This window comes from Oncorhynchus clarkii, chromosome 14 (genome assembly GCF_045791955.1).
Source record: "Oncorhynchus clarkii lewisi isolate Uvic-CL-2024 chromosome 14, UVic_Ocla_1.0, whole genome shotgun sequence".
In the NCBI taxonomy this organism is placed as follows: Eukaryota; Metazoa; Chordata; class Actinopteri; order Salmoniformes; family Salmonidae; genus Oncorhynchus; species Oncorhynchus clarkii.
Genome location: NC_092160.1, coordinates 22,900,276 through 22,912,942, shown reverse-complemented (window position 1 = coordinate 22,912,942; position 12,667 = coordinate 22,900,276). Strand labels below are relative to the sequence as shown.

General features: G+C 39.9%; 1 protein-coding gene across 1 annotated transcript in view; it reads left to right on the top strand.

Annotated features, from left to right (window-relative positions):
• Positions 1–629: 629 nt before the first annotated feature.
• LOC139366027 (GDNF family receptor alpha-4-like) overlaps positions 630–12,667 on the top strand; it is a 70,677-nt gene continuing 58,639 nt past the window's right edge. Inside the window, exon 1 of the mRNA XM_071103106.1 lies at positions 630–1,065. Coding sequence (XP_070959207.1) covers positions 1,023–1,065 — 43 coding nt within the window. The 5' untranslated portion in view covers positions 630–1,022. The remainder of the gene's footprint in view (positions 1,066–12,667) is intronic.

The following is a 12,667-nucleotide window of genomic DNA, read 5'->3' as shown; positions in this document are numbered from 1 at the left end:
CCCCAGGAGCTTATCTGTCTCCTATTATAGATCGTATATGAATTGTATCCATCCAAAACTTGGTTTTGTTTTAGCACCCCTTTTAATTACACATTTATTTTCCCTCTTGCATGTTTTCTTATCATTCTGTCACAGGGTAATTTAAAGCTTTATTGTGTGTAGACCTATTTACAGTTGTCTTCAATCTGAATAAACAATGCAGGCCTTGCCAGTTGCCACGTAAAGTTGGGATAATAAAACATTAAAAAAATATTTAAATTCAACACCACTCCTAAAGTACAGGGACATTTGTATGCATCTTGTTGAATTCAGTCAGACTATCTATTATGGTGTTGTTCATCCATCATTGTTAGTCAGTTTCACTTAATTGGTAGGTATATCTTCTTTTCCAATCGGGACTGAGAAAAATTGGGAAACAAATAGTACAATATAACTTGACCTACATGCCTGTAGCATTGTAGAGGCGATATTATGCTGCGTGATTTTTTTTTTTACACGAGCATTGCATGTCATGTGTCACTGTCCCTACCACTCTACGTAACCCCTTTTGCTCCCCCACCCTCTCCCATTCCCTCATGCTCACCTACGTCGCTCTCAGCAGTTAGTCCATCCGAGCCACTCTCTTTCCCACTTACCAACAGAAAATACGTTCGAAGAGGACTTGCTTTCGGCGGAGAAAGAACAGCGGCGGGCAACCACAAACTCTCACATACCTGATCCTAGATGTAGCCTAGATAACTTTTCAGGGTCTATAACACGTTTTACATGATCGTTTACATAACGATTACGCCCGTATTTTAATTTATTTATGTCCATGACATTTGATTAATCCATCCACTTTTCGGGAAACTTATGGAATTCTGAAACATTTAGTGAACAAGGAGTTATTTTGGTTATCAATCCCTTTGTAACAATTCAGTCCACTTGTACAGGAGGATGTATTTGAGTGTAATTTCAAATGTGTAGGTGTAGTGGTGCGTTACCTGGAATCATTTAAACATAATTTTACATCGGAAATCAAAATGGACCTTTGGGGAGTTTACCTATTTCATCTCGTCTTCTTCGGTAAGTAAACATGCGTACTTTCTACCTGTACTGCCCTACGAGATATTGCAATTAATGAGTATTGATAGACACGTTCCTCTGATAAAGATTTAATGGAATACAGAAACCAAGGAGATTTTCAGTTTTGCAACCTGTTCGCAATATGCAGCAAACCCGCATATTTGGATAACTCTTTCTGTTGAGCAAATAGGCTACTAAAGTATATTTAGGAAAATCAAGTATGCTTTTATTTTCTATCACTGACCTATGTATATTTCAATAAAAAAATGGTCCCACTAGCACAATTATATATTTCGGTGGAAGTTGATTTTATGGTAGAAATTATGAGGAGTGATTTAGTTGTTGCCCTGCAATAATTTAGCCTACATTTTAGTTGTCGGATATTATGTTTACGCCATTTGGAGAATCTGTGATGACTTCCTTGCAATGTATGCCACATTGAATCTCAATATGAGGTCGAAATCTAGTGACTGACTAGCACTTCATAAGTGTTCTATGGTGTCCTGATACCTGTATAAATAATTTATATGGCCCAATAATCCGCATACACCATTATGACGGGATATTGTCAACATGTAGGCTATTGTAGGAACTCATTGAAATTGTGTGTGTACGTGCGTGTGTGTACATCAACTACTCTCTGACAGCATTAGGCTACAACCTAGCCCAAAGACCTGCAGATGATGATAATGAGTTGTTTCATTTTAGCATTCAAACAGGGCCAGATTAAGAAATTGCCTGACCACAACCCCTGTAAACAAATCCATGCATCAAAATGCAATTCGATGGGTAGTATATTTACTGTTGAAGAAAAAGCCACTTTATAATAAAGCCATAATAAAAAATATGCCTTTTTAAAAACGCATGTCATGCAATTCTACCTCATGTACATGACAGAACACATTAACTGAATGTTTTTTAATACCACAACTTGATTTAATGGCTGGGAAAAAAACGGGGAAAATTCGCACACTTTTTTTTATGAAACACCATTTTCCACCACCATGCAAGAGTGGCCAATGCTACTTCCAGATTTTGTGCCCGCTTTCAGCCAGGGGTAAACAACAGACCACTGCGACCTGATTGGCTGAACGCAATACGCAACATCCTGTGCTATCATTCCTAGGCATTAACCACTCTATCATTATGGTTGAAAATGGTGTTTCATAAAGAAAGTATGCATATTTTTCCTGTTTTTTTTCTGCATTCAATCGAGTTAAGGAGGCAATCGAAGCCTTTGTAGCCCGAATGGAGAATGGTTAATGTACAAATTGGTCCACTAGGTCCAATCTAGCTGTAGCATTCATAGGACTCTATGAATCCTATGAATATCATTCTATCTAATCCTACTTGGGCATATATTTACTCAATTCAACCAGATACATCACATTTTTCCATCACTTTATGAGTGGTCGGACTGCTCTGCACTGAACTGTTCTACTGAACGTTTGACTGATTTCAGAGTAACAGTATAGAAAAGGTGACACATTCCCCCATATTAATAATTTCAACCAATTTCACAGAGGTACCTGGGTGGCTTCGTCATCATTGTTGAATGGCAGACTCTCTCAGTGTGATTGGATGAAGTCGCTATCGATTTTTTGCCTCTGATGCGTGCAAGTGAGAAAGGAGAGCCACAAGTTGTAAACTATCAATGTCTATTAGTCAAGACAACACTGACATGTTAATCCTGACCTTGTTGCAAGGCGGGGGTAATACCATTATGATTATTGACATGGCCATGACACCAGAGTTGATCATTCCTATCTCAATTGGGAACTGGCATTCCCAACGTATCAACAGCTGGCTAACAGGAGAACAGACATTTACACTAAATCCTGCCTCAGTATTGATATTCTCTTCAGCAACTCTAGGACTGTCTTCATTAGAGAAATGAAGGGGTTGGAGGTGGGGAATTCTGAAAGGAAATGAATACAGTTATGCATTGAGAATCATAACATGATATGATTCAATGTCTATTCAATAGACATAAGGTGGAGAAGAGGTCTGTTTAAGCCAATTGGATGGTCTGCCGTTTTCTTCTCTGAAAACGCAAGGTCAATGGTCTTAACATCCTTGAAACTAACCACATCATGTAATTATGCACAAGCGATAGTTAGTTCCTTTGGGTTAGTGTATACCAGCCTTTGAATTTGATTTTGAATTCAAGGTAAGGTAGCTAGAACAGATGAAGAAATTAGGTGTTTGCAGTTGTCATTGATAACGGATGGATCTTGCCGGTATGCATCCACAACTGTAGCTTTACCTCAACAGAAGCATAATGGTGCAATTTTCCAGCTTAAGTATTCAATCATTGTCTTTTGTTCTCACACAAACTTGCTGTATTTTAGGTGTTTTGTATTTACATTGGCACATTTCTGAGGTAATTGCATTGTTGTTGAGCCACTTGTCCAAACTAATGAGCAGAGGCAACAATTCACAGCACAGGCACAGTGTACATAGATCACAATTTCTGTAGATGACATTATGCATTTATGTGGCCTACTGACGAGGCAGCAGTGTGGTTGATAAGACTGGGGTTTAACTCACATAACCATGTCAAACAACAGCATATAGATAGAACAGCCTGTTTGATCAAACTGCTCCCATTGCACATCGCTAACACTGGGGATTCATAATGATGTCAATTTCCAGGAATGCAATAAAAGAGCACATACTGTACTAAAGGAAACACTCGGTCTGGGATGGAATCAGTGACCATCTGTAAGAACTAGACTTACACATATTACCATCTTTCCATTTCCGTGGAGAGCATTATGAGAATATATGGTTAAATATAGAAGAATATTCTACAGCTGAATTTACACTGAGTGTACAAGACATTAAGAATACCTGCTCTTTCGATGACAGACTGACCAGGTGAAAGCTATGATCCCTTATTGATGTCACTTGTTAAATCCACTTCAATCAGTGTAGATGAAGGGGAGGAGACAGGTTAAAGAAGGATTTTTAAGCCTTGAGACAATTGAGACATGGATTGTGTATGTGTGCCATTTAGAATATTTAGAATGTAAAATAATATAAATATAAACTATTTAAGTGCCTTTGAACAGGGTATGGTAGTAGGTGCCAGGCGCACCTGTTTGAGTGTGTCAAGAACTGCAACGCTGCTGTGATTTTCACTCGCAACAGTTTCCCGTGTGTATTAAAAATGGTCCACCACCCAAAGGACAACCAGCCAACTTCATATAACTGTCGGAAGCATTGGAGTCAACATGGGCCAGAATCCCTGTGGAACGCTTTCGACACCTTCTCGAGTCCATGCCCTGACGAATTGAGGCTGTTATGAGGGCAAAAGGGCGTGCAAGTCAATATTAGGAAGATGTTCCTAATGTTCTGTACACTCAGTGTACAATATATACAGTGCCTTCATAAAGTATTCACACCCCTTAACTTTATCCATATTTCAAATCAAATTGTATTTGTCACATACACATGGTTAGCAGATGTTAATGCGAGTGTAGCGAAATGCTTGTGCTTCTAGTTCCGACAATTCCAAAACTACTACCTTATACACACAAGTGTAAAGGGATAAAGAATATGTACATAAAGATATATGTGAGTGATGGTACAGAACGGCATAGGGAAGATGCAGTAGATGGTATCGAGTACAGTATATACATATGAGATGAGTAATGTAGGGTATGTAAACAAAGTGGCATAGTTTAAAGTGGCTAGTGATACATGTATTACATAAAGATGCAGTAGATGATATAGATTACAGTATATACATATACATATGAGATGAGTAATGTATGGTATGTAAACATTATATTAAGTAGCATTGTTTAATGTGGCTAGTGATATATTTTTTACATCAATTTCCATCAATTTCCATTATTAAAGTGGCTGGAGTTGAGTCAGTGTGTTGGCAGCAGACACTCAATGTTAGTGGTGGCTGTTTAACAGTCTGATGGCCTTGGGATAGAAGCTGTTTTTCAGTCTCTCGGTCCCTGCTTTGATGCACCTGTACTGACCTCGCCTTCTGGATAATAGCGGGGTGAACAGGCAGTGGCTCGGGTGGTTGTTGTCCTTGATGATCTTTATGGCCTTCCTGTGACATCGGGTGGTGTAGGTGTCCTGGAGGGCAGGTAGTTTGCCCCCATTTTGTTATGTTACAAAGTGGCAATCAAATAGATTTAATTGTAATTTTTTTGTCAACGTGGAAGATTTTTGATGTATTATCATTTTTATTAATGGAAAACGAAACACTTCATTAGAGAAGTTTTCAACCCCTGAGTCAATACATGTTAAAATCACTTTCAGCAGCAGATTACAACTGTGAGCCTTTCTGGATATGTCTCTAAGAGCTTTGCACACCTGGATTGTACAATAATTGCCCATTATTCTATAAAAAATGTGTCAAGCTCTGTCAAGTTGGTTGTTGATCATTGCTAGACAGCCATTTTCAAGTCTTGCCATATATTTTCAAGTTGATTTAAGTCAAAACTGTAACTAGGCCACTCGGGAACATTCAATGTAGTCTTGGTAAGCAACTCCAATGTTTATTTATTTATTTATTTGCCTTTTGTTTTAGGTTATTGTTCTGCTGAAAGGTGAATTTGTCTCTGAACCAGGTTTTCCTTCAGGATTTTGCCTGTGCTTAGCTCTGTTCTGTTTCTTAGACTCCCTAGTCCTTACCGATGACAAGCATACCCAGATCATGATGCAGCCACCACCTTTCTTGAAAATATGAAGAGTGGTACTCAGTGATGTGTTCTGTTTGATTTGCCCCAAACATAGCGTTTTATATTTAAGACAAAGAGTTAATTGCTTTGACACATTTTTCGCAGTATTACTTGAATTATATGTTTTATAATATTTTTATTCTGTACTGGCTTCCTTCTTTTCACTCTGTCATTTATGTTAGTATTGTGTAGTAACTACAATGTTGTTGATGCATCATCATTTTTCTCTTATCACAGCCATTAAACTCTGTAACAGTTTTAAAGTCACCATTGTCCTCATGTATAAATTCCTGAGCGGTTTCCTTTCTCTCCAGCAAATGAGTTAGTAAGGACGCATGTATCTTTGTTTTGACCTGGTGTATTGATACACCTTCCAAAATGTAAAATGAATAACTGCACCATGCTCAAAGGGATATTCAATGTCAGGTTTCCATCTTTGCGAACCATACGAAAACCTCCCTGGTCTTTGTGGTTGTGTGCTTGAAATTCACTGCTCAATATAGGGACGTTACAATTATCTGTATGTGTGGGTTACAGAGATGGGATAGTCATTTAAAAATCATGTTAAACACTATTGCACAAAAGTTAAGTCCATGCAACTCATTATGTGACTTGTTAGCACATTTTTACTCCTGAACTTATTTAGGCTTGCCATAACAAAAAGGTTGAATACTTACTGACTCAAGACATTTAATTTCTAATTAATTTGTAAACACTTCTAAAAACATAATTCCTCTTTAACATTATGCGGTATTGTGTGTAGATCAGTGACACAAAATTTGTAACACAGCAACATTTGGAAAAGTCAAGCGGTGTGTGAATACTTTCTGAAGGCACTATGTGTGTGTGTATGTATGTATATACACTACTCAAAAAAATAAAGGGAACACTTAAACAACACAATGTATCTCCAAGTCAATCACACTTCTGTGAAATCAAACTGTCCACTTAGGAAGCAACACTGATTGACAATAAATGTCGCATGCTGTTGTGCAAATGGAATAGACAACAGGTGGAAATTTATAGGCAATTAGCAAGACACCCCCAATAAAGGAGTGGTTCTGCAGGTGGTGACCACAGACCACTTCTCAGTTCCTATGCTTCCTGGCTGATGTTTTGGTCACTTTTGAGTGCTGGCGGTGCTTTCACTCTAGTGGTAGCATGAGACGGAGTCTACAACCCACACAAGTGGCTCAGGTAGTGCAGCTCATCCAGGATGACACATCAATGCGAGCTGTGGCAAAAAGGTTTGCTGTGTCTGTCAGCGTAGTGTCCAGAGCATGGAGGCGCTACCAGGAGACAGGCCATTACATCAGGAGACGTGGAGGAGGCCGTAGGAGGGCAACAACCCAGCAGCAGGACCGCTACCTCCGCCTTTGTGTAAGGAGGAGCAGGAGGAGCACTACCAGAGCCCTGCAAAATGACCTCCAGCAGGCCACAAATGTGCATGTGTCTGCTCAAACGGTCAGAAACAGAGTCCATGAGGGTGGTATGAGGGCCCGACGTCCACAGGTGGGGGTTGTGCTTACAGCCCAACACCGTGCAGGACGTTTGGCATTTGCCAGAGAACACCAAGATTGGCAAATTCTCCACTGGCGCCCTGTGCTCTTCACAGATTAAAGCAGGTTCACACTGAGCACGTGACAGACGTGACAGAGTCTGGAGACGCCGTGGAGAACGTTCTGCTGCTTGCAACATCCTCCAGCATGACCGGTTTGGCGGTGGGTCAGTCATGGTGTGGGGTGGCATTTCTTTGGGGGGTCATTTGCTCGCCAGAGGTAGCCTGACTGCCGAGATCCTCAGACCCCTTATGAGACCATATGCTGGTGCGGTTGGCCCTGGGTTCCTCCTAATGCAAGACAATGCTAGACCTCATGTGGCTGGAGTGTGTCAGTAGTTCCTGCAAGAGGAAGGCATTGATGCTATGGACTGGCCTGCCCGTTCCCCAGACCTGAATCCAATTGAGCACATCTGGGACATCATGTCTCGCTCCATCCACAGACTGTCCAAGAGTTGGCGGATGCTTTAGTCCAGGTCTGGGAGGAGATCCCTCAGGAGACCATCCGCCACCTCATCAGGAGCATGCCCAGGCATTGTAGGGAGGTCATACAGGCACGTGGAGGCCACACACACTACTGAGCCTCATTTTGACTTGTTTTAAGGACATTACATCAAAGGTGGATCAGCCTGTAGTGTGGTTTTCCACTTTAATTTTGAGTGTGACTCCAAATCCAGACCTCCATGGGTTGATAAATTTGATTTCCATTGATAATTTTTGTGTGATTTTGTTGTCAGCACATTCAACTATGTAAAGAAAAAAGTATTTAATAAGAATATTTCATTCATTCAGATCTAGGATGTGTTATTTTAGTGTTCCCTTTATTTTTTTGAGCAGTGTATATATATATATATATATATATATATATATATATATATATATTCCTGACTATTCTACAGTATTTCGATATATATATAATATATCGAAATATCGTATCTTAGGTTGCTGTAAACCTGATGACTCATTAAGACTAGCTGGTTTTGTGAAACTACAGTAATCTCTACCTCTTTGGGTTCGAGAGAGATGTAGACCAAGAGGGATGATGATCTTCCTTCCAGGGCCTAGGGTCTCAAAGAAGACATTCATCTAACAGGAAGGCCAGATACTGCATTCAGATGAGTTGGAGCTCAGTGTGAATAACCACCTTGTCCACCCCAATGAGAAAGGAGAAGAATTTAAAAAGCCAGAAGAGACTGTCCAAGCATTGATAGTATCTGCATGATGAATGTGCACACGGTTTGCCTTTGACAGATCCATATGGGGGCCAAAACGATACAGGATTGAATACGTTTGTGCAATGCAATGTTCCCTTTTTGGTTTTTCTATTTATTCGCCCACCATGTTAACTTAGAGATACCATCTATGGTACATCAGTCAGATCACTACCATTTGATATCAAGGAGCCAAGTCCAACTGTAGCGCAAGGTGATTGCATTGAATATTATTGGTTCATATTGAATTGGTAAGAAATGATATCGGGTGGCATCGAGACTAGGAACCATTTCAATTTGAAAATGATTGACAACTACTCCATAGCAGGAGTGAGAGTTTTGAATTGGTAGGGATTAATCTAATGGCTGAAAATTAGCTTTAAACTATCAAACGTAAGACATTTCTGCTTTAGAAAAATACAACAGGCACTAATCACGGATAAATTAGCACTTTTACAGTGTGTAATGTTCACACCTGATTCTGTCTGATTCTGTCTGCTTTTCAATATGAGTCAGACGAACCGAAATGCAGACAGAATCGCTTCTAATGGATTCAATGGGTTCCTCACTATTCTAATGGAGTCAATGGGTTTCTTACTATTCTAATGAAGTCAATGGGTTCCTGACTATTCTAATGGAGTCAATGCGTTCCTGACTATTCTAATGGAGTCAATGGGTTCCTGACTATTCTAATGGAGTCAATGGGTTCCCCACTATTTTGACGATTTCAATAGGTTTCTCACTATTTTATGGAGTCAATGGGTACCTCACTATTCTATCATATAGGTCATGTGAGGTTTAAGGGTTTTGACATTGTGGGGCATGACTCGTGTCTTTAATGGAGACAGATAAGCCATCCCCAAGCATGCTATCACCAAGCATATTGGCTGTGCTCTTGTAAGGGATTTGTCACAAATCTCATTTGAGGCAGGTATTACCCATGATGAGCATATAGCAGATGTGCACGGCTTTCTCATGTGGGAGAAATGGCCAAGTCATTACAATCACATCAGATGCTCATATGTATCATTGTTGATGATAAAAAAAACAACTCCTATTGTTGTCTTCATAATAAGACTTGTCCTCAGGAGTAGGTGTGACCCTTTGTCCTTGTGAGGTAGAACAATAGAAAATGCATCACTAAAAACTGCAACTGATCTTCACATTATAAAGAAATATTAGGAAGCAATCAATTTCAATATTGAATTGTAATGCCTATAATAACCAATATAACAATATTATACTATTGTCACAAGTGTCACATCATAAAATGATGTGATTTTGATGTCTTTGAGTAGGTCACATGAACAGATTTCATTCAGATCTTGTTTTTATACAGTAGTGGAAACAATTTCCTCCTCAGATTTGTATCATTTCAGTTAAGTACCGTAGCCGTTTCATCCCCTGAATAAAAATAAAATCATCAAAAGGATACATACTGTAGCATCCACCTAGTTATCCACCCATCCAGACCCAGTCATTAGTGTTTGAGATGTGATCATCATGATGTTCTTCCTGGTAGAACCTGATGTTAAAAGCTGTTCGCTGCCTCTGTTCCCTTGCTATTGTCTGGGCCTTATAGATGCTTTAAAACCTATTGTTCGGGCCTTATAGATGTTTTAAAACCTATTGTCTGGGCCTTATAGATGCTTTAAAACCTATTGTATGGGCCTTATAGATGTTTTAAAACCTATTGTCTAGGCCTTATAGATGCTTTAAAACCTATTGTTTGGGCCTTATAGATGTTTTAAAACCTATTGTCTGGGCCTTATAGATGCTTTACAACCTATTGTCTGGGCCTTATAGATGCTTTACAACCTATTGTCTGGGCCTTATAGATGCTTTGAAACCTATTGTCTGGGCCTTATAGATGCTTTGAAACCTATTGTCTGGGCCTTATAGATGCTTTAAAACCTATTGTCTGGGCCTTATAGATGCTTTAAAACCTATTGTCTGCGCCTTATAGATGCTTTAAAACCTATTGCCTGGGCCTTATAGACGCTTTAAACCTTGCTGCCCGGAACTTTGCCATTCATCTAGTGCCAATCAGCTTGATGGCTTTGACCTTTCCTCCTGACATTATTCAATACTACACGTAATCATCTGCCTACAATATTAAACCCTACTAGCTCCAGACAGCACATTTAAGGAGTTAGGAGCGAGTCACAGTTGAAGAACTCCTGAGGTCCTTGGCTCAATATTCATCTTTGTGGTCATTTGGAAATTACTGTTGATACCGGAGCTAAAAATGCGAAGTTGGACTGAAATGGTACTTGGTAGGGCTAAAAGCTGTGGCTCTCCCCTCACCAGGCCTGTTAAGAAATTCAGGAGATGGCTCTGGGGTTATAGACATACAGTGGCCTCCAAGGGCCAAACAGAGCCTCATTAGTTCGGAGTCTGTCGGCGGTTATCCAGAGAGAAAGCCTGTTCCAGACAGGTAGACACAGCTCCTTTGTGACACAACTTCAAATGGAGGGCTTAAGCTCGGCTACCAAATAGCTACCCAGTCTGCCACTGTGCTTCTGGGACATAGCTATCTTGGGATGACTGCCTGAAGTTTTATTTAGGTAGATAGGTTTGTTGGAAAGAGAATGGCCGTCAATTGTCCAAGGACTTACATTTCAAAGTTCCTGTAGTAAGCTGTGAAATTTATATTTAGATTGCACAGATTGCACCTAATGTAGACAATATGGTCTTTGAGTGAGAATGAGTATGTTTACCTAATATTCCATCTGTGATGAAGAGGAAATGTGAGGAAGTGTTTCAAGGAAGACTGACTCCCCTTCAGATGCGACATCAGCAGCCGGTTTACCTGCGTCAATCGGAAACAGAGCTGCGGACCTATGGTCCACTATAGTTTTGTAAGATCCTCAGAGAAATAATTTATTTAATTAAATGTCAGACTTGAAATTGCAGACTGTTACTGGTTTAAAAAAGGTGAGATTGGAGGTGAAACCATGGACCTCTTTCTGTTCCTGCTGGGATAAATTTGGACTCTTTTGATAACTTTCATCATAGTGTTGTTTTAATGGAGTTATTTTTGTTTCACGTTCCTTTTAACGTCTCTTGCATCAGTAAACATGAGAGGTACTGTGTACAGTTGGTATCTTTAGGATTACATTTTTGTTTTCACCAGGTATCCCTCTCATCTTTACTACCAGAAAATCTAAAACGATTTATGACAGTATTCATCCTTTCTTCATCCCTTTTTAATCCCTGAAGTTTTGGAGATGTAAGCCAAAGAAATTGAGGAAACAGGGGGAAGAGTACACAAAATACATAATTGAAAAACGGGAGATAGAGCCCGGGAGTGAGCTCTAAGAAGACATCGCTGGCAAAGCCGTGATGGATGCAGCTGTCTAATTTCATTGTGGTCGCAACACAGCTTTTATGACAGGCAGGATGAATGGGATCCACTAACTGAACAGGTTTTATATCCATCACTATGCATGTATTATTTGGTTTGTTATTATTTTATTAAACATAAATGTGGCCTCAATCTCCATGGCATGTAATTACTATGGGGCCATTCAAATGTTTGCCTACATGCACAGTGAAGTGAATTACACTGCAGTTCAGCAACCAATATAAATAAAATCCAGTCTAGTCAGTAGGCACAGCCAGAATACCAGTGGCACCAAATAGTTTTTTGCCGAAATTAATCCAGTGACGTTTATTTTCATGAGGGGCTCTTCAGTTAATCAAATCCATTAAACCAGTCTAGTGGCCTCATTGTGGTTGTAGATATAAAGTCTGATCTGAAATGTTTGTCTCCAAATAATAAATTGTATCAGTACTGTCTGGCCTGTACCAAGAAATCAGAGATCTTTGCTTGACAGCAGCCCAAATACAGGAAATGGCATAATGGCAACAAGAGACAGACATACCGGTAATCCTTTGACCCCACAGGCCGAACTGTCTTTACTCTGGCCACTCAGTAATTGTAGCCGTTATAAAGCGGAGTCATAGGACACCACTGCCAGCATTGGAAATGCTGTATAACCTTGTAATGTGGAGATGATAGAGGTTGGAGTGGTGCTGCCTGATTTCTCCAGTGTTCCAGGAAAGGAAACAAACCATTACCAAGGCAGCAGACAGGAACCGGCTGGAGGGCACCTGTCTCT